This window comes from Theropithecus gelada, chromosome 19 (assembly GCF_003255815.1).
Source record: "Theropithecus gelada isolate Dixy chromosome 19, Tgel_1.0, whole genome shotgun sequence".
In the NCBI taxonomy this organism is placed as follows: domain Eukaryota; kingdom Metazoa; phylum Chordata; class Mammalia; order Primates; family Cercopithecidae; genus Theropithecus; species Theropithecus gelada.
This window is the reverse complement of record NC_037687.1, coordinates 32,439,048-32,460,608: the sequence shown is the minus strand read 5'-3', so window position 1 is coordinate 32,460,608 and position 21,561 is coordinate 32,439,048. Positions and strand designations below refer to the sequence as shown.

General features: G+C 60.4%; 3 protein-coding genes across 4 annotated transcripts; all 3 read left to right on the top strand.

Annotated features, from left to right (window-relative positions):
• Positions 1-1,662: 1,662 nt before the first annotated feature.
• On the top strand, positions 1,663-7,794 carry IL11 (interleukin 11). 2 transcript variants are annotated; one of them, XM_025369038.1, is made up of 5 exons: positions 1,663-1,826; positions 3,343-3,515; positions 3,718-3,804; positions 3,925-4,086; positions 6,037-7,794. In XM_025369038.1, exons 1-5 carry the CDS (start codon positions 1,820-1,822, stop codon positions 6,205-6,207), a joined length of 600 nt encoding a protein of 199 aa, XP_025224823.1. In that variant the 5' UTR covers positions 1,663-1,819; the 3' UTR covers positions 6,208-7,794. The 2 variants fall into 2 exon arrangements, with proteins under 2 accessions (XP_025224823.1, XP_025224824.1); XM_025369039.1 differs by lacking the exon at positions 3,343-3,515 and having other exon boundaries at positions 1,666-1,826.
• Positions 7,795-8,731: 937 nt separating this feature from the next.
• On the top strand, positions 8,732-16,578 carry FAM71E2 (family with sequence similarity 71 member E2). The gene is made up of 11 exons (XM_025368559.1): positions 8,732-9,059; positions 9,243-9,397; positions 9,472-9,730; positions 10,427-10,451; positions 10,629-10,699; positions 10,770-10,873; positions 10,972-11,024; positions 11,108-11,184; positions 11,387-13,062; positions 16,131-16,222; positions 16,386-16,578. Exons 1-10 carry the CDS (start codon positions 8,910-8,912, stop codon positions 16,156-16,158), a joined length of 2,598 nt encoding a protein of 865 aa, XP_025224344.1. The 5' UTR covers positions 8,732-8,909; the 3' UTR covers positions 16,159-16,222; positions 16,386-16,578.
• Positions 16,579-16,764: 186 nt separating this feature from the next.
• On the top strand, positions 16,765-17,903 carry LOC112613445 (cytochrome c oxidase subunit 6B2). Its single transcript, XM_025368952.1, has 4 exons — positions 16,765-16,820; positions 16,926-17,055; positions 17,546-17,646; positions 17,738-17,903. The coding sequence occupies exons 2-4, from the start codon at positions 16,944-16,946 to the stop codon at positions 17,789-17,791; spliced, it is 267 nt and encodes an 88-aa protein (XP_025224737.1). The 5' UTR covers positions 16,765-16,820; positions 16,926-16,943; the 3' UTR covers positions 17,792-17,903.
• Positions 17,904-21,561: the final 3,658 nt, after the last annotated feature.

Genomic DNA, 21,561 nt, shown 5'->3' with positions numbered 1-21,561 from the left:
CATTTAGAGGGCTGGGGGTGCTCATTAACCCCCCTTCACAGATGAGGAAACTAAGGCACAGAGGGGGAGAGTCGCACATGGAGGTCTCGCCTCTGTGGAGTGTTTCAGTGCCTCTTTTTGTTGGTCCTCTGTCTCCGTCTCTCTTCCTCCTTCCTGTCTCCACCTGCCTCTTCAAGAAAGGCTTTTCTGGCCAGTCGTGGTGGTTCACACCCGTAATCCCAGCACTTTGGGAGGCTGAGGTGGGCGGATGACCTGAGCTCAGGAGTTTGAGACCAGCGTGGGCAACATGGCAAAACCCTATCTCTATTAAAAACACAAAAATTAGCCAGGAGTGGTGGCAGGTGCCTGTAATCCCAGCTACTCAGGAGGCTGAGGCATGAGAATCACTTGAACCTGGGAGGCAGAGGTTACAGTGAGCTGAGATCACACCATTGCACCCCAGCCTGGGCAACAGAGCGAGACTCTGTCTCAAAAAAAAACAAAAACGAGGCCAGGCACCGTGGCTCACACCTGTAATCCCAGCACTTTGGGAGGCCGAGGCAGGCGGATCATGAGGTCAGGAGATCGAGACCAGCCTGGCCAACATGGTGAAACCCCATCTCTACTAAAAATACAAAATTAGCCTGGTGTGGTGGCGCACACCTGTAATCCCAGCTACTCGGGAGGCTGAGGCAAGAGAATCGCTTGAACCCGGGAGGCAGAGGTTACAGTGAGCTGAGATTACGCCATTGATCACGCCATTGCACTCCAGCCTGGGCGACAGAGCGCGATTCAGTCCCAAAAAACAAACAAACAAAAAAATGAGAAAGGCTTTTACTCTCTGGCCCCATTGCTGAGTCCCCAACATCTCAGCATCTCTGTCTTTCTAATATCTGTCTCCCCATCTCTGTTAATGGGGCCTCTCCGTTCCTGTCATCTGCCCTGTGTCTCTTTGCCTGGTGCCTTCAGCTGCTGCGTCCTCTCTCTCAGAGTCTTGGTGTCTCTGTTCCTTTTCCCTCCGGGTTTCCCCGGTCTCCCCAAGTCCCTCCTGCTGTCTTCCTCCCGCTGTCTGATCTCGGACTCCCAGAACCTCTCCTCTGTCTCCAGGACTGGCCCTCTGATCCTCTCTGCTTCTCTGGTGTGTCTCTCTGGCTGCCTCCATCTCTGTGGATCTAGGTCTCCCTGTCTCTGTCTCAGTCTCTCCTTCACTCTGTGTGTGTGTGTGTCTCTCTCTCCGTCCCTTCGACTCCCTGTTCCTCCTGCCTCCACCTCTCCAGGCCCCTGTCCTGTCCCTCCGTCCGGCCTCTCTCTGCCTTTCCGTCCTCCTGCCTCCCCATCTCTCTCTGCCAGTCCTGGTCCAGCCGGACCCCCACCCACAGTCGGGCCCCAGCGCTTGAGCCTGAGTGTCTGCTCTGGCCCGTGGAGGTGGAGGGAGGGGACGCCAATGACCTCACCAGCCCCTCTCCGACCACCCCCCCCTTTCCCTTTTCAACTTTTCCAACTTTTCCTTCCGTGCCCTCCTCCGAGCGCGGCGGCGTGAGCCCTGCAAGGCAGCCGCTCCGTGTGAATGGAAAAGGCAGGCAGGGAGGGTGAGTCAGGATGTGTCAGGCCGCCCTCCCCTGCCGCCTGCCCCCCGCCCGCCCGCCCCAGCCCCCTATATAACCCCCCAGGCGTCCACACTCCCTCACTGCCTCGGCCCTGCTGCTGACGGGCACATGCCTCCCCTCCCCAGGCCGCGGCCCAGCTGACCCCCGGGGCTCCCCCGGCAGCGGACAGGGAAGGGTTAAAGGCCCCCGGCTCCCTGCCCCCTGCCCTGGGGAACCCCTGGCCCTGCGGGGACATGAACTGTAAGTTGGTTCGTGGGGTGGGTGGAGGGGACAGGGAGGCAGGGAGGAGAGGGACCCACGGCGGGGGTGGGGGCAGACCCCGCTGAGTCGCACAGAGAGGGACCCGGAGAGAGGCAGCCGGGGAGTCAGAGACGGGGAGGAGAGCAGCTTCGGAGACAGGAGGAGGCCGAGAGGAGATGGGCAGAGAGAGACACAGACAGGCGCGGATGGAGGCAGCCAATCAGAGGCGCCGCGGGAGGGACGGGCCAGACAGGGCCCCGAGAGGGAGCGAGACGCGGAGACCGAGCAGGGGCAGGGACGGAGGGACTGGTGCCGGGAGGGAGGGGATCCCCATCGGCCCAGGCCCCAGGGAGCCCGCGGGGACCGGGAGACGCAGACTCCCTGGGATCCCGGCAGAGAGGCTCCGGAGGGAAACTGAGGCAGGGTCCGCGGAGACCGGAGCAAGCCAGGGAGCAGCGACCCCAGGCAGGGGGAGGAGAGAGACTGGGCGCGGGCGGAGAGCGAGGAGAGCCGGGCAGATGCGGCCGACGGACGCACCGACAGACCGACGGCTGGCAGGGCCAGGGGGCGGGCAGGGGGTGTGCGAGGCGCGGGCGGCCGGGGAGCGCTGATTGGCTGGCGAGTGGCCGGGTAGGCGGGGCGGCCGGGGTGGGCTGCGGGGAGCCAGTCCCGGACCCCCGAGCCCCCCGCCGCCAGGTCTCCCACTCCCGCGGCCCGGCCGGGCCCGTGGCTGTGCCCCTCTCCGCCCAGGTGCGCTGCGGCCCGGCTTCCTGCGGCCCACCCGGCGGGGCTCCCGGGAGGGCGTCTAGGGGGTCTCCCGTGGGAGAGGTCCGTGTCTCCGGGGCTCCGTCCTGGCCTCTGGCTCCTTCCCCTGCTCCCAGCCAGCTCGGGTTCCCGCGGCCCGGGGAGGGGGCAGGTTCTGGCCTGTGCCTCCCCCCCACCATGCCCCGCCCCGGGGCCCAGATTCCGGCGTCCGGGGGCGGACGGGAGACGCCCGGCCCGTCTACCCGCCCGGGGCCGCGTCTGCTCCGACGGGCGGGGCCGCCAGAGCCAGGGAGGGAGAGGGAAGCCCGCCCGGCCCTGCGACCTGCCCGCGGGCGTTCCACCCTGGGACTTAAGACCTCCAGCTCCCTCCTCCTTAAGGCCGGGAGTCCAGGCCTCAGCCTCCTCCTCCCTCAGACCCAGGAGTCCAGGTCCCCAGCCCCTCCTCCCTCAGACCCAGGAGTCCAGGCCCCCGGCCCCTCCTCCCTCAGACCCAGGAGTCCAGGCCCCCAGCTCCCTCCTCCCTCAGACCCAGGAGTCCAGGCCCCCGGCCCCTCCTCCCTCAGACCCAGGAGTCCAGGCCCCCGGCCCCTCCTCCCTCAGACCCAGGAGTCCAGGCCCAGCCTCTCCTCCCTCAGACCCAGGAGTCCAGGCCCCCAGCCCCTCCTCCCTCAGACCCAGGAGTCCAGGCCCCCAGTCCCTCCTCCCTCAGACCGGAGTCCAGCCTGAGCTCTCTGTCTTATCCTGCCCTCAGGTGTTTGCCGCCTGGTCCTGGTCGTGCTGAGCCTGTGGCCAGATACAGCTGTTGCCCCTGGGCCACCACCTGGCTCCCCTCGAGCTTCCCCAGACCCTCGGGCCGAGCTGGACAGCACCGTGCTCCTGACCCGCTCTCTCCTGGAGGACACACGGCAGCTGACTATACAGCTGGTAGGAGAGACTGGGCTGGGGCCAGCACAGGAGTGAGAGGCAGAGAGGAATGGAGAGATGTCTGTGGGCAGACCACTTGAAGGGGTTCTGGGCTCTCGGGTGGCAGAGTGAGGGAGAGGAAGAGTTGGGGGCCTGGCGTGGGGGATGGAGGGAGCCCCTAGGCTGGGCAGGGGCCCCCCTCACAGCCTTTTTTCCCTGCCAGAAGGACAAATTCCCAGCTGACGGGGACCACAACCTGGATTCCCTGCCCACCCTGGCCATGAGCGCGGGGGCACTGGGAGCTCTACAGGTAAGGGCAGGGGAATGGGCTGGGGACAAGGCGGGAGGCAGGGAGTAAAGGGGGTGGGGAGGATGAGGGGCACAGTGGGCACTGGCTGGGTGTTCTCTGATGTCCTGGCTCTGTCCCCAGCTCCCGAGTGTGCTGACAAGGCTGCGAGCGGACCTACTGTCCTACCTGCGGCATGTGCAGTGGCTGCGTCGGGCAATGGGCTCTTCCCTGAAGACCCTGGAGCCGGAGCTGGGCACCCTGCAGACCCGGCTGGACCGGCTGCTGCGCCGGCTGCAGCTCCTGGTATGTCCTGTTCCCAAGACCTGACACCCCAGACCCCCACCCCGGCCCCAAGATCCTGTGGCCTGAGTCCTTGAAGCCTGAGACCCCAGACCTAAGTGCAACAGCCCTGCTCTGAGACCCTGCCTCTACAGCCCCAAGATCCTGTGGCCCTGAGACCTTGAGGCCCTAGACCCCCAAATCCCGCCCAGAAACTCCAAATCCTCACCCCAAGACCCTGAGACTCCATCATCCATGACCTCAAAGTCCCCATATCCCAGCCCCTAAGACCCAAGACCCCACCCTGAAGCCCGAAGACTTGGGAATTCAAATCCTCAACTCAAGACTTGGAGACCGTGGCCCCATGGCGTTGAAAACCACAGACCTGGCCGGGCGCGGTGGCTCACGCCTGTAATCCCAGCACTTTGGGGGAGGCCGAGGCTGGTGGATCACCCTAGGTCGGGAGTTCTAGACCAGCCAGACCAACATGGCGAAACCCCGTCTCTACTAAAAATACAAAATTAGCCAGGTGTGGTGATGTACGCCGGTAGTCCCTGCTACTTGGGAGGCTGAGGCAGGAGAATTGCTTGAACCTGGGAGGCAGAGGTTGCAGTGAGCTGAGATCACGCTATTGCACTCCAGCCTGGGCAACAAGAGTGAAACTCCCCCTCTCAAAAAAACAAAAAAAAAAAGAAGAAAGAAAGAGAGAGAGAAAGAAAGAAAACCATGGACCTCCAGACCCTGAGACCCCAGGCCCTGGCCCTGAGATCCTGACACCTTAAAGATCCCAGACCTTAAGATACAAGACCCTGACCCAAAGCCAGCCTTGGGGCCCTGGCTCTACAAACCCAAGACCTCAAGGCCCTAGAACCTGAGCCCTGAGGCCCTATGTCTCACTCCCCACATCTAAAACCCCGAGACCTCAGACCCTGAGCCTGTGCCTTTACAGCCCCAAGACCCTCACTTCCAAAGCCAGCCCCAAAGCCCTGAACCCAGAAACCTTCAAAGCCTGGTTCCTGGGCCTAGCTCCAAATAAAGACCCTGGATCTCAAATTCCAACTTCTAGCTCTGAGACTCCAGCCCTCACCCATGAGTTCCTGAACTGGAACCCAGAGACCCCACCTCTAGGACTTCAGCCCTGAGATCCAGGGCCTGACCCTACACTCGAGCCCACAGACCCCAGACACTCTCTAAAACCCCAGCCCTGGCTGGGCGCCGTGGCTCACTCCTGTAATCCCAAGGCATGGGAGGCCAAGGCAGAAGGACCTCTTGAGGCCATGCGTTTGAGACAGCCCGGGCAACATAGCAAGACTCTGTCTCTTAATTATTATTATTATTATTATTTATTTATTTATTTATTTTTTTGGAGACAGAGTCTCGCACTCTGTTGCTTAGGCCAGAGTGCAGTGGCACCATTTCGGCTCAATGCAACCTCCGCCTCCCGGGCTCATGCGATTCTCCTGCCTCAGCCTCCTGAGTAGCTGGGACTACAGGCCCATGCTGCCATGCCCGGCTAATTTTTTTTCTATTTTAATAGAGACCGGATTGCCTGAGCTCAGGCAATCCACCCGCCTCGGCCTCCCAAAGTACTAGGATTACAGGCGTGAGGGTTAATTTTTTTTAAAACAACAACAACAAAAGCCCAGCGCTGAGATTCTTGACCTGGCAACCCTCACAACCCCCAGGCCTGATCCCTCACCTACAACTAAGATGCCAGCCCTGACTCCACAGACTTCACCCCCAACCCCCACACTTAGCTCTGGAAGCCCATCCTGACCCCAGCCTCAATTTTCTGAACCCCACACCCTGAAGAGCTCCCAGCCTAAACACTTCACCCCACACACCACAGTCTCCCTGTGAATATGCAGCCTGGAGGTCCCCCAGCCCCGACTCAGCTGCAGCTCCACGTCGCCCCTGCCCTGCACCCCCGCTGCACCGTCTACCTGTGGCTCACTTTCTCTCCTCTCCCCACAGATGTCCCGCCTGGCCCTGCCCCAGCTGCCCCCAGACCCGCCGGCGCCCCCGCTGGCGCCCCCCTCCTCAACCTGGGGGGGCATCAGGGCCGCCCACGCCATCCTGGGGGGGCTGCACCTGACACTTGACTGGGCCGTGAGGGGGCTACTGCTGCTGAAGACTCGGCTGTGACCCGAGGCCCAGAGCCACCACCGTCCTTCCAAAGCCACATCTTATTTATTTATTTATTTCGGTACTGGGGGCGAAACAGCCAGGTGATCCCCCTGCCTTTGTCTCCCCCTAGTTAGAGACAGTCCTTCCGTGAGGCTGGGGGGCATCTGTGCCTTATTTATACTTATTTATTTCAGGAGCGGGGGTGGGAGGCAGGTGGACTCCTGGGTCCCCGAGGAGGAGGGAGCTGGGGTCCCGGATTCTTGTGTCCACAGACTTCTGCCCTGGCTCCTCCCCCTCGAGGACTGGGCAGGAATACATACTATTTATTTAAGCAATTACTTTTCATGTTGGGGTGGGGAGGGAGGGGAAAGGGAAGCCTGGGTTTTTGTACAAAAATGTGAGAAACCTTTGTGAGACGGAGAACAAGGAATTAAATGTGTCATACATACCCACTTGAGGGCGATTTGTCTGAGAGCTGGGGCTGGATGCTCGGGTAACTGGGGCAGGGCAGGTGGAGGTCCCGAGTGGGCGGGGCAGGGACTGGGAGACGGTCAGTCACCCAGACAGCTCTGGGGAGGCAGAGTTTGAGCCTCGCCTGGGGCCCCACACTGCATACGGCTCTTTGTTTTTTGAGATGGAGACTTGCTCTGTTGCCTAGGTTGGAGTGCAGTGGCACAATCTAAGCTCACTGCAACCTCCACCTCCCGTGTTTAATCGATTCTCCTGCCTCAGCCTCCCGATTAGCTGGGATCACAGGCGTGCACCACCATGCCCGGCTAATTATTTATTTCTTTTGTATTTTCAGTAGAGACAGGGTTTCACCATGTTGACCAGGCTGGTTTCGAACTCCTGACCTCAGGTGATCCTCCTGCCTTGGCCTCCCAAAGTGCTGGGATTACAGGTGTGAGCCACCGCACCTGACCTATATAGGTCTTCCATAAATATTTAATGGAAGGTTCCAGAAGTCACCCTGTGATTAACAGTAGCCGTATGTGACAAAGCTGCAAGGTCAAGATGGTTCATTATGGCTGTGTTGACTGTAGCAAATTGGAAACAATCCAGATATCCAACAGGTGAGGGTTAAGCAACATGGTGCATCGGCGGATGGAATGCCGCCCGGCCACCCAGAGCAGGGACTAGCATTCAGGGAGGCTAAGGCGAGAGGCCTGCTTCGGATATAGAAAGATAGCCTGACATTGGCCAGGCATGGTGGTCATGCCTGTAATCCTAGCACTCTGGGAGGACGAAGCGAGTGGATCACTGAAGTCCAAGAGTTCGAGACCAGCCTGGGAGACGTGGCAAAACCCTGTCTCAAAAGAGAAAAAACGATGTCCTGACATGAAACAGCTACAAAACCACTGCATGATGCGATTCCAATTTTTGTGTTTTTCTTTCTATATATGGATTAAAAAAAAAAAAAAAAAACCCTAAAGGGAAATAAGCCAAATGTTGACAAGGACTGTGTCCAGGTCAAAGGAGAGAGGTGGGATTGTGGGTGACTTTTGATGTTTATGATTGTCTGTATTTTACAGAATTTCTGCCATGACTGTGTATTTTGCATGACACATTTTAAAAATAATAAACACTATTTTTAGAAGAACAGAATAGCGGCCTCCTCCCCTCCAAAAATAAGCCCTCAGGAGGGGACAAAGTTGACCGCTGAGTGGGCCTCTCAGGGCTGTGCACTAAGTGTGGGCTTTTTACTTACACAAATCCCCCCGACCCTTGAATACGCCCTATTTTACAGGCAAGGGAAACTGAGTCTCAGACAAGGAGTAGGGACTCTGTTGCACAAAGTCACACAGCTAGGGAGAGGTGGAAGTGGGATTCTGTGCCATGTCTGGCTCTTTCCCAGAGCTCTCTTTGCAACTTGGTGTTGAGGAACCCTTGCAACAGGCACACACATGAGATACGGAAAAACAGGTTCAGTAGGGATTTGGGTCTTACCCAGGGCCTGGAGAAGGGTCAATGGCAGAGTAGGGACGATAATTCAAACCCTTTACCTAATTTTCCCTTTACAATAACCCAGACAGACTTCCAGGGGCCCCGTGTTGTCACTAGTTTGGGTCTGCAGTTGGGGGTGCCCATCCTGGGCCCAGAGTTTTGATTCACCCATCTCAGCCCTCAAGACTCCAGGCTGGCCAGGTGCGGTGGCTCACGCCTGTAATCCCAGCACTTTGGGAGGCTGAGGCGGGTGGATCACTTAAGGTCAGGAGTTCAAGACCAGCCTGACCAACATGGAGAAACCCTGTCTCTACTAAAAATACAATCCAGCTACTGGGAAGGCTGAGGCAGGAGAATCGCTTGAACCCAGGAGGCAGGGGCTGCGGTGAGCCGAGATCGCGCCATTGCACTCCGGCCTGGGCAACCAGAGTGAAACTCCCTCTCAAAAAACAAAGAAACAAACGCACAAAAAAACTCCAGGCTATATCCCTGGAGGAGAAGAGAGCCCACGGTCCCCGGAGAGTTCCCGGAAGAGGCCCCTGTGTGTCCGATGAGGTCACAAAGCCCCTCCACCAGAGGCTCCTCCCCCCAGCCCCTGCTGTCCACCCTGGCAGGGCCATGGCCGAGGCTCGAGTCTCCCAGCCTGGGGCATCTCCACGCTCTGTAACTCTGAGCTCCAGGCACCTGTGAAGCCCCAGGGGCCAAGGCTGGTGGGCCGGGGCTGGGAGGCCTGCACACCTGGGTTCTGGGTCCCTAAACCAGCACCCACCGCCACCATGATCTGGCTTCGAAACAGGAGGCGCCCTGAGCCGCTCCAGGGCACCCCGAAGTGGGTCCCTGTTCTGGGGGAGCTGCAAAAGACCCTCCAGAAGGGCGAATACCTGCCCCTCCGTCCACTGCCCATGTTCGAGAGTAACTTTGTTCAGGTCTCCAGCTCCCAGTGCCCTGGGGCTGAGAGGGGCAGAGGGGAAGCGAGGCCACCCGGGCTGGGGGATTTTGAGAGGGAATGGGATTTAGCCGTCCCTGTGTAGGGGACGATCAGGAGGGAGGCTCAGGCCGCAGGTGCTGGAGGAAGGAATGGTTCCAGCGCCTCTCCCTGACTACCCCAGGTGACCCATCAAGGGGGCCCAGTGTTCGTGAATCACAGAACCAACCGGCTGGCCATGGGCGTGGCTGCCTCCCTGCCAGGCCTGGCGTTGCCCGACATCTTGCTGATCGGCCAGCCTGCCGAGGACGGGGACTGCTCGGGCCTCGTGCTGACCAGGTGCCGCATCCCCCAACCCCTTGGCCGCCCCCTCTGCCCTTCCTGCTCTAGACGCTCCCTTCTGCCTCTCCCAGGATGATCCCCCTGGACCTCGTCCACCTCTGCGTCCATGACCTCTCTGCCTGGCGCCTGAAGCTGCGCCTGGTCTCGGGCCGCCAGTACTACCTGGCTCTGGACGCCCCCGACAACGAGGCAGGCTTCCTGTTCCACTGTTGGATCCGCCTCATCAACCTGCTTCAGGAGCGGCCTCCCACCTGGGCCCCCAGGACCATGTGCACGGCCCCCCTGGATGTGCCCCTGGCCAAAGCACCTGCCTCCACCTGGCACCTGCAGGTGGGACCCCAGCTCCACAGCCCAGGGCATGGCAGGCCCTAGGAACTCCCCGGCCAGATCTACAGGGGACTGGGACCAAGAGCCCAAAGTCTAGGTCGGGCCTAACCCCTGAGTCAAGGGAGGAGGGGCTGGGTCTGGACACCTGAGTCGAGGGAGGAGGGCCTGGGGGTCTGGACTCCTGGGTCTCAGGGAGGAGGGGCTGGGGGCCTGGACTCCTGGGTCTGAGGGAGGAGGAGCTGGGGGTCTGGACTCCTGGTTCTGAGGGTGGCGGGTTGGCAGTCTGAACTCCTGGGTCTGAGGGAGAAGGGGCTGGGGGGACTCCTGGGTCTGAGGGAGGAGGGGCTGGGGTCCCGGAATCCTGGATCTGAGGGAGGAGGGACTGGGGCCTGGATCCCCGAATCAAGGGAGGAGGGGCTGGAGCCCTGGACTCCTGGGTCTGAGGGAGGAGGGGCTGGGTCTGGACCCCTGGGTCTGAGGGAGGAGGGGCTGGGTCTGGACCCCTGGGTCTGAGGGAGGAAGGGCTGGGTCTGGACTCCTGGGTCTGAGGGAGGAGGGGCTGGGTCTGGTCTCCTGGGTCTGAGGGAGGAGGGGCTGGATCGCAGGGTCCTGGGAGCAGGAGGGGGCCTAGACCTCTGGCTGGGTAGGTTATGGAGATGTGGAAGCCCAGGCCCCTCCTGCCTCCTTCTGTCTCCGCAGGACCAGCCTGTCAGCAGACATGCAGGTGAGCAGGCCTTGCTGTTCTTCAGGACCTCTGGGTGTCGGGTTCTCCCCCAGCAGGGACGGAGTTGCACCCTTTGGCTCTTCCCCCTCCCTTGGTCGGGGCCTGCACAAGCTCCTGGGGTAGGTCCTCGTGCCCTCCCCTGGGGTCCCTGATCCAGGATGTTTTCTCTCTTCCCAGTCAGGGTTGCTGAGCACAACTTTCCTTGTAAGAAGTCTCCGGTGGCCACTCGGAGACAGAGGAAGGCCAAGGTGAGCTGGCGGGGTGGTGCGCGCCCTAGGGGCTGCCCCTGTCTAACCGTCCCTTCCTCACCCATGCCAGGCACTCAAACGCAGTTTCAAGTCTCAGGCCGTGGGCGACTCTGTGCCCCTCATCTGGTCGCAGCTGGAGCATGCCGACGTCGGGAAGAAACCTGCAGAAAAGAAGTGGGCGTGGGGTCTTGTTGCTGGTGGGTGGGTGGGTGGGAGAAGGTGGGAGACCCCAGCCCAGATGTCACCAAAGTCCCACGGTATTGCTCCTGCAGGTCCCACCCAGACTTCCACCCCGACAGAACTCACACCCAAGCCCACTTTTCTGGTAAGATCAACCCACCCCACCCCCTGCCACACTGCGTAGCTCTGGTTCCCGCCCCAAAGGGCTCAGACTGCTCCCCCATCCAGAGAAGACCAGCATCACCATCTGGACCATCTTCAGCATCATTTCCAGCACGGCCAAGCAGACACAGTCCTCTCCAAAGGCCAGCCTTATACCCGGGGCGGGGCCCAGGCCCCAGAGCTGAGGGAGGAGGGGCCGGGGGCCCGGACTCCTGGGTCTGAGGGAGGAGGGGCCGGGGGCCCGGACGCCTGGGTCTGAGGGAGGAGGGGCTGGGGTCTGCTCTCCCGGGTCTGGGGTCTCCATGCATCCTGACCATGCATCCTCTCCCCTCTGTCCATCTACAGGCCTGCACATCTGCATCTGAGGAGGCCACAGGCCAGGGACCTGTGGTTGAGAGCCCTTCGTACTGTGTCTCAGCTGACAGCCCTGATTGCTTCTTTCTGGGCTCCGGCAGCTCCCTGGACCCGTGCCTGTGGCATCAGGACATGGAAGACCTCATGGATTCTGAGAGCAGCACTTTGTCATCTGCTACCTCCGGCCTGGCTCCCTATCCCCCGGCTGCCCGCCTCTCCACACCCTACTCTTCCATCCCCAGGGGCAGGGAAAAGGCCAGGTCTATGGGCTCCCACCAGGGGCGGGGGCCACCACCCTGCCAGAGGGGCCCTGTCACGTCTTGCAAGGCACCATTCCTCGTTGACCAGTCCCAGACGCTCCCAGCTGTACCTGCTTCCTCGTGGACGCCCCCACCTGGATTGGCTCCTCCCCAGAAGGTCTCAGCTGCATCAGCTCCTCCCTGGAAGGCCTCAGCCGTACCTGCCCCACCCCAGAAGACCCCACCCCCATCTCAGAAGGCCCCATCTGTACCTACCATTCCCCAGAAGGCTGTGTCCCCCACTGCTCCAAAGAGGAAATCTCTGCTTCTCCCTGCCCCGTCCCAAAAGGCTCCGCAGACCTCACCTCCCCAATACCAGATGGCACCGGGCTCGCCTGCCTCACGGGGGAGGCTCCCTGGCGACGTGTTGCCAACAGGAATTCCTGGAAGAGCTGCGCTGGAGAGAAGCCCGTCTGGAGGGAAACCGGAGCCAGCGGTGACGGTGGGCACCCAGGAGACAGACGTGGTGATGACAACTCAGGTCAAGTCCCTGGAGTCGCCCTTCACCGTGACCAAGAAGGAGTCCAAGGACATCCTGGTTAGCAAAACCCAGGAGGTGACCCTGGAGGCCTTCAGGGGCCAGGGGAAGTTGGAGGACCGGGCCCACTTGGTGAAGCTTGAAGAGAGGTCCCTGGACCCGCCTGGCGCGAGATCCAAGGAGCTGGAGCAGCGGAAAAGATGGGTCGAGACAAAGGAGCTGGCCGTCGAGGGCCCCTCCCAGGAGCTCAGCAGACCCTTCTCCGTGGAAACGCTCACCCTCGCCAAGCTCACGATCCTGGCCAACTCCAAAGAGCAGCGCGTGAAACCCTCTCTGGTCTCACTTCCCTCCTGGCTCTTGGCGACTTCGCAGGCGTCTGCCACGTCAGTGATGGCTTCAATGCCCTTCCACCCAGGCCAGCTGTCCTCACCGGAGGGGAAGCCAGTGGTGGTCAGAGAACAGCCAGAGTCGCACACTTGGGTGAAGGAGGGCAAGCAGCAATGGGGCGAGAGTAAAGGGTCACCCTGGGACCCCGAGGGGCCGCCGCCCAAGGTGCCCCTTCGCTCCAAGCCCACCTCTGCCAGTCCCAAGAGGGAAGGAATCTCCCAGGCGCCTATCCCCCTGCCCGCCTCACGGTGGGAGGGCTTACCGCCATCCCCCCTCTCGGAGACCCCAATCTCAAAGACGGAGGCCACAGCCAAGGCGTCCCAGCAGCCCAAGAGACTGTCGCAGGAGCCCATGAAGATGCCAGCCCAGCACCCCCTGGCCACTGTGGGGTCTTCGTCAGAAATTCTTTTGCCCATGCTCTTAGAACTTGAAACTGTGAGGAACACGGCCACCAAGGCAGAGGAAATACAGGAGGAATCGGGTGTCTTTAACCTTCCGCCCAGGTAGCAGGGGTTAGCAGCTAGCATTTACTGTGAGCTCTGCTGTTTATGAGATAGAGACGATCACTCCCTCCTTTCCCGTTTTTTTTTTTTTTGACAGGGTCTCACTCTGTCACCCAGGCTGGAGTGCAGTGGTATGATCTTGGCTCACTGCAAACTCCACCTCCTGGCATCCTGCGTAGCTGGGATTACAGGCGTGTGTCACCATGACCGGCTAATTTTTGTATTTTTAGTAGAGACGGGGTTTCACCATGTTGGCCAGGCTGGTCTTGAACCTGACCTCAAGTGATCTGCCCGCCTTGGCCTCCCAAAGTGCTGGGATTACAGGCGTGAGCCACCACGCTCGGCCCCCTTTCACTCTGATACATAGTGAGTGCCGACTCTGTGCCAGGCATTGTTCTAGGCAGTGGGGATACAGCGTCTGACCATGGGGCTGGTGGTGGTGGGATGTGCTCCTGGCTTCTAGCAGGTAGAGACCAGGGATGCCGCTCAGCATCCTATAGTGCACAGGACAGCCCCCACCACAGCCCAGGTGGTCTAGGGAGGCCTCATTGAGCTGGAGTGGTTTGTGTGAAGACTTGGAGGAGAGGACGGAGGAAGCCATGAGGCCATCTGCAGGGAAAGCATGCCAGCAGAAGGAATGGCCACTGCAAAGTCCCTGGGGCAGGAGTGTTTGTAATGTGCTGGACCACGGGGATCCCAGGGTGGAAACTCGGTCAGAGGCGCAGCAGGGGGACGCCCATCACGGAGGACTTTGCAGACAATTTTAGGAACTTTGGCTTTGACTCTGAGCGAGCTGGAGGGTTTGGAGCAGAAGAATAATGGGGACTGATTTATGTGTGAAGAGGCTGCCTCTGGCTGGGGCGTGGAGGATGTAGAGGGGGCAAGAGTGGGCGTCTGGAGGACAGGGTGGAGGCGGCTGCAGGAACCCAGGTAGGAGATGATGGTGGCTTGCACAAGACGGGAGGTGATGGAGGTGTGGAGAAGCGGGGGACTCTGGAGATGCTTTGAAGAGTGAGCCAATAGATTGCTTCACGGATTGGGGTTTGTGATGTGAGAGAAAGGCTGACTTGAAGACGGCTGGGAGGATGTGGGTTCGAGATGCCCGGAGCAGGCGGCGGCAGTGCAGGGGAGTAGGTTCTGGGAGGCGCTCAGGAGCACCTCTCTTTCGGACACCTTGATTCTGAGGTGTCAGGGAAGATGTAGGGTAAGCAGTTGGACACGAGTCTGGAGCTCAGGGGAAGCAATTTGGGGAGTCACTGGTGCACAGACAGGTTAGCTCAGGCTGTGAGATTGGAGGAATTCACCGGCGAGTGAGTGGAGATGGAGAAAAGTCTGAGGTGTTTGGGCAAAGAGGAGCCAGAGTCAGGGAGAGCAGAGCAGCCAGAGACGGGGGCATCTCAGCACCATGTGGAGACAGCGACAAGGCGGGGAGGGAACGTCGGTGTCAAACGCTGTGGTCAGGTGAAGGAAGCGGGGCCTGGGGTCACACCTCTGGATTTACCAGTGTGGAAGTGATGTGGGGGCTGGGGTTGAAGTCCTGATGGCAGCAGTCAGGAGAGTGTGGAGAGAGGGGCGTCTCTAGGCTACAACACCTCAGAAACACCATGCCAAGTGAAAGGGGCCAGACACAAAAGGCCACAGAGACCCCATTTCCATGAAATGCCCAGAACAGGCCAACCCGTAGAGACAGAGAGTGAATGGCTGGAGGCCAGGGACCTGGTGTGGAGGAAGGGGAGTGGCTACTCATGGGTTGGAGGTGAGCTCTCTCACCAGGCTAGAGTGCAGTCCCTCTAGAGACAGAGTCTCTTGCTCTCTCTCCCAGGCTAGAGTGCAGTGGTGTGATCATGGCTCACGGCAGCCTCAATCTTCCTGGGCTCAAGTGATCCTCCTGCCTCAGCCTCCAAAGCCCAGCCAAATTTTTGATTTTTTGTAGAAAAGAGGTCTCTGGGGCTGGACGTGGTGGCTCACGCCTGTAATCCCAGCACTTTAGGAGGCCGAGGCGGGCGGATCACAAGGTCAGGAGATAGAGAGCATCCTGGCTAACACGGTGAAACCCCGTCTCTACTAAAAATACAAAATATTCGCCGGGCATGGTGGCGGACGCCTGTAGTCCCAGCTACTCGGGAGGCTGAGGTAGGAGAATGGCGTAAACCCTGGAGGCGGAGCTTGCAGTGAGCGGAGATGATGCCACTGTACTCCAGACTGGGAGAGAGAGTGAGACTCAGTCTCAAAAAAAACAAAACAGGCCGGGCGCGGTGGCTCAAGCCTGTAATCCCAGCACTTTGGGAGGCCGAGACGGGCGGATCACGAGGTCAGGAGATCGAGACCATCCTGGCTAACCCGGTGAAACCCCGTCTCTACTAAAAAATACAAAAAACTAGCCGGGCGAGGTGGCGGGCGCCTGTAGTCCCAGCTACTCGGGAGGCTGAGGCAGGAGAATGGCGTAAACCTGGGAGGCGGAGCTTGCAGTGAGCTGAGATCTGGCCACTGCACTCCAGCCCGGGCTACAGAGCGAGACTCCGTCTCAAAAACAAACAAACAAACAAAAAAAAACACAAAAAAACAAAACAAAACCGAGGTCTCACATGTTGCCCGGGCTGAAGTGCAGTGATGCCATCACAGCTCACTGCAGCCTCAACCTACCCAGGCTCAGGTGATTCTCCTGCCTCAGCCTCCTGAGTAGCTGTAACCACGGGCATGCGCCAACGCGCCTGGCTAACTTTGGTATTTTTTGTAGAGATGGGGTTTCACCATGTTGTCCAGGCTAGTCTCAAACTCCTGGGCTCAAGCAATCCTCCCGCCTCCGCCCCACATACTGCCAGGATTACAGGGATGAGCCACCGCACCTGGCCGGGATTCTTAATTCGTACATTTGGCTGCCAGTGTGACCAATCCTGAGTCAGGCCTGATATTAACCAGGCAGGAGGGAGAGAAGCTTAGCAGGGTTCTAGAGGTGAAACCACCTGCCCAGATTCCTAAGCCAGGCATCTGCAGCTCTTAAAGCCCTGGGCACCCCTCTCTCCCTACCCTGTCCCCCAAAGTTCTCTCTGCTTGCTTTCTCCCTGCAGCCCGCAGCACTCCCAGCACTTTGAGTAGCTGGATGCGGGGGGTGGGGCTCAACCCCAGTCGGAAACTGTCCGGAGGAGCCCAGCGCTGCCAGGTACCCTTTAAGACCCTGGAGGTGGGGGGGGGGGAGGGGGGACCGAGAGGAGGAGGAGAGGGGAGGGCTGGGGGAGGGCAGAGGGGAGGAACTGGGGGCAAGGGGGGAAGGGGGGTCCCAGGAGCCCTGACCCCACCGCCACTCTTTCCTCTTAACTCCACAGGCCCCCAGGGTTCTGTGCGCACCGACTGTAAGAAGCGGAATGTTGAAAGGCCGCTTGGGGGGATTCGCCCCGTCCGGTAGATACCAGAACTATCGATATGCCTTTATATATTGGGGGGCGGGGGCGGGGCGAGCCCGTGGAGCCGCCCAACTTCGCAGAGATTAAAGCTTGAGTCTGAGACTCAGCAGGTCGCACCTCAGTGCCTGTGCGCGCGGGTCCCCGAGGGGGCGTCAGGGAGCGAGGGGTGGGTGGGGGCGCCCCTACCAGGCCCGCGGCGCACGACTGCTCCCATTGGCTGGGGCTCGGGCGTCCGAGCCAATCTGGCCGCGGGTGCGTTTCTCCTGAGCCGGGGGGCACCGCACCCGGCGGACTCAGAAGCCAGCGGCACCCGGGGACCGTCGTACAGCAGATCCCGTGGCCGCCAACGTCAGGCTGGTGAGGGCACGACGGGTGGGGTTGAGGGGCGGGGGTCCGGATGGGGGGACGGGTCGGAGCGAGGGCGCCCCCTCGGCGGCACGGAGTCCCCGTCCCGTCCCGCAGAAGTTGCCTCCTTCTAGGATGTTGGATGTGGAAGCCCAGGAGCCCCCCAAGGGGAAATGGTCGACGCCGCCCTTCGACCCGCGCTTCCCCAACCAGAACCAGACCCGTAACTGCTACCAGAACTTCCTGGGTGAGACCTGCTCAGCCAGGTTATGGGGGGAGCAGGGTGTGACGAGGGAAGGCAGGGAGGGCCACTCCCACCCGAAGTCCCGTGGAGACCGTTAGGGTGGGAGGCAGGGCGGGCCTGGGCTGGTGGGGGCGGGGCTGAGCTGGGAGGGGCGGGGCTGAGCTGGGAGGGGCGGGGAGAGGTTGGTAGGGGCGGGGCCGGGCCGAGAAAAGGCGGGGCTGAGCCGGGAGGGGCGGGGCGGGGCGGGGCGAGGTTGGTAGGCGCAAGGCCTGATTTGGAAGGTGTGGGGCGAGGTAGGTAGGGGCAGGGTCTGGCTAGGAGGAGCAGTGTGAGGGAGGTAGGGGTTGGGGCATGGCTGGGAGGGGCGGGATGGAGGCCTCGGGGGTAGAGGGAGGCGGGCGAAGCAGGGAAGAACTGGGAGGGACCGAGTAGTGGAAGGGCGGATCCTGTCCTGGAATGGGCGTGGCTTGTCGCGTGACCCCGCCCCCCACAGACTACCACCGCTGCCTCAAGATCAGGACCCGCCGTGGGAAGAGCACGCAGCCCTGCGAGTACTATTACCGCGTGTACCACTCGCTGTGCCCCACCAGCTGGGTGAGTCGGCAGAGGGGGCGCCGGGCCAGGCGTGGGGAGGGCTCGGCTGAGGCTGAGCCGGCGTCCCGCTCCCTGCCTTTCTGCTTCCCAGGTGGAGAGCTGGAATGAGCAGATCAAGAACGGGACTTTCGCCGGCAAAATCTGACTGCCCCGGCGCGGCCTCCTCTGAAGATGCAGTGACCCTGCATCTTTTTGTCTCGCGGAGGCCCGGCCTCGGTTATCCACCCCTACCTCCCAGTGTCTAAGCCACGAATAATGTTATGCTGTTGCTGATGTTCCTTCTTCATGCCCAGCCAGCGGTGCGTCGTGGTGGTGGTGGGGATCCTCCCTGTGCCTGTGTCCGGGCTAACACTGCTTTTTCTAATAAGGGGCAGGTGAAGGACTGCTGCTCCATCAAGCAGAGACGGCAGTCAGGGCCCTAAGATAGGAAGCCGAGTGCCTCCCGTCCTTTTCCCTCTCCATTCCAGCAGGTAGGTGCCTCATGTTGACAGCTGTGAGCCAGCTCAGGGTCCCCAGTTCTCAACACTGTCCCACCTAGATGACTCCAAGTGTTCCTGCCTCTCAATCACCACACCTACCTCTCACCTCAGTCTTTCCCCTACTCCCTTCCTGCCTGCACCATCTCCCCAGGCTCCTTCCCCATCCCACCCCAATCCATCCCATCTGGGATCCTGAGGGGTCTTCTTTGTACCACCCAAAGCTGACTCCATCCCTCCCTCCCCCACTCTCTCTGGACTCTCCACCACTCCCTTCCCACCTGGCTCATTCCCCTCCCAGAACATCGAGAGCCCCATCACGGGAGCCAGCTTATTCCCAACAGAGTCCCCTGGTGTCCACCCTTTTGGCACCCACACCCACAGCCAGGAGTAGCAGCCTGCTCGGTTCTCCAGTGCATCAGGCTCACCCCGCACCCCCACCCCGCAGAGGCCGCTGTCGGTCTCTCCTACCACACATATCGCCGCAATGTCTCCCGTGACCCCCGCCAGACTGCCAGCACCCAGAGGACGCTCAGAGCTCCTTCGGAATCATTCTCTACTCCTTCCCCATCCTGGCACAGATCCCTAGGGTTCTAGCCTGGTCCTGCGGAGGGAGCCGTGAGACCAGTCAGCCTGGGGTGCTGGTTTTCCCAACTGGTGCTCCCTGAACTATCAGCCTCCCAAAGGGGCTCTTAGGAGGGGGAAGTCCCAACCTCTGACTGAAGTGGCCCTCTGAGGCCCTGTTCAACCCCAGGGTTCAAAGGTGACTACAACTAATCATGACAACTTGCAGGGTGACCCTAGACAAGCTTCTTGACCTGTGTGAACCCAAGGTTCCCCAAGGCAAGCTAAGATGGCTCAGGGCCCCATTATCAGAGGAGGTGGAGCTGGGTGAGCTCAGAGGACTGACTCCATCCTGCTCCCTGCTCCATGATGACCTGTCCATCACCTGCCCTCCACGCTGCCCAGGACACACCCTAGACGGGCCATCTCCCAGGATGACGCCACCTCTGAGATCTTGGCCTCCTGACTCCGTCTCTGACCACAACCCGAGAATGGGGTGAGGGTACAGGGTGTGGACTCAGCTACAGGAGGGCTTCCTGTTCATGCAACGTCCCCAGAGCCTTGCCACAGGCACAGAGGCGCTGGTAGAACCACGGGGGCAGGACCCCTCTCTGAGTCACAGAATGGAGCTAAGTTGGTGAGGTCACCCAGGTAACATCCCAAGCACAGGGCACCACACCTGTGCAGCCACAACTGCCTCGTGACCTCCCCAGAGCCGTGTCTAGAACCCATTTTTGCACTGTTGGCCAGCCTTCCTTTTTCCTCCCCCTCCCATCTTCTCTTCACTGCTTCCAGACCTCATCTCAGCACATTCTCACACTCCCGACCCCTTCTGCAGCTGCCACTGCCCCACTGATGCCTGAGCCAGGGGCAGGGGCAGACCTGCCCGGCCTGGCCTACAGCCTGGTGGACCATCACATGTGCAAACTCCAAACACCTCCAACATGTGCTCCAGCTGGCTTTCCCTGGTGTCTAGCAGCCGCGTCCTGAGACCCCTAATGCCAGCCTCACAGTCTCGGCAACCTCCCAGGTCAGAGAAAACTGAGGCCACTCCACTTATTCCTGCCCCCACCCAGAACACCTGCATCCTTGTTCGCTCAACCTCCTCCTCCCCACTTCTTTCTCCTCCTCCAGCCCCATCTCTTCAATCCTGCCATCATCCCCTCCCTCTGCAGTTCTTCCCTCAGAACCTGCTCCGTCCTCCCAGCCTCCAGATCATGGATCCTGAAGGCCACCTACTCTGCCTCTCCTACTCACTGTCCCTTGGCTCCTAGGGGCGCAGCTTTGCCCCCTCTCTCTGGGTTTCCCTCTTCCCCATCCTGAAGGTGGCAGAGCCCAAACGGTTCTGAAAATGAGTTCGGTCCAGGCCCTGAAGCTTACTAACCATGTGGCCTGGGACCAGTTCGCTAGCCCCTCCGCACTGTGGTCTTTGCATCTGAAATATGGTAACAATGACATAATAATGACACCTCCACTTTCTAGGGCTGTGGGGAGGACGGCGATGTGAAAACATACCAAGCAGAACGGTGTCTGGCTCTGGCTCTTCTCAGTGTGTGGGGTCTCTAGCCAGAGAGACAATCTGAGTCACTCGAATCAGCATGTCGGCTCAATTCTGGTGCCCCATCTCGTACTGGACAGTGGGACTGATCGACTGGACAGACAGCCCAGGGATGGCCCCAGAAACCGGTCCTGGAGCTCTTGGAGGCATCTGGTTGACTAGCTTGCAGTCAGAGCGCGCCCGCACAGGGAGACACGGGGTCAGGGTGGGGAGTCCTTGGCTAGGGCCCTGGCTGCCTGCCAGCCAAACGCTGAGAGCAGTTCTAGTGCCACACACCCAGGTCAGCCCTGGTTGTCAGGGTTTCCTGTTTCAATACACTTCCTTCCACCTTCACCTACAGCCACCAGCCTCCGAGTTCCTTGTTTCCCTTGCTCTGGCCTCCAAGTGTATGACGGGGTTCTCAGGCCCAGGCTTCGACCAGAGGACCCTCCGCCACCACCGTTTCTTCCCGTCCTTGAGCTACCTTGGTGAACTCATGACCCCAGGCCCCGGCTGCACCAGGATGCCCCCAGGTCCTGCCAGCTGGGAAGTGCCAGCATGAATTCCTCAAACTTTGTGGAAGCCAGGGTCCCCTGCAGCTGAGGGACCCCCCCCAGGCCGGCTCCTGTCTGTGTGGGCGACATGACTCTGAGAGCGCCCAAGCCCCTAAGGCTGTCCCGACCATCCATGCCGCAACAAGGATAGGGAATGACCACTATGGTCCTGGCGTCTCCCCTCCCCCACCACTCCCCAAGCACCACTTAAGCTGCTGCCCGGCTCAAGCCAGAAGCTGACTCTGGCCCCCATGGGGACATCAGGCAAGGTCTGGAGACATTTTTGGTTGGGACGGAGGGATGTTCCTGGCATCTAGTGGGTGAAGACTAGGGAAGCTGCCCAACATCCTGCAATGCATAGGAGAGGACACGCCCTGCCCAGAAACACCAGCTCGGCATGGCAGCAGCGTGGAGGCCGGGAAACCCTGATCGCCAGTTTCTTAACGCCCTCCGCCTCCCGGGTTCAAATGATTCTCCTGCCTCAGCCTCCCGAGTAGCTGGGATTACAGGCATACGCCACCATGCCCGCCTAAGTTTGTATTTTTAGTAGAGATGAGGTTTCTCCATGTTGGTCAGGCTGGTCTCAAACGCCCAATCTCAGGCAATCTGCCCGCCTTGGCCTCCCAAAGTGCTGGGATTACAGGTGTGAGCCACCGCACCTGGCTTGCCCCTGGTTTTTAGCCCTTTTTGTTGGGGGTGGGGTGGGGCAGATATAGAAACTTGTGAGAATGTGATGAACGCTCTGAACTCCCTGTAAAAAACGTGCACTGAAGATTTCCGAAGG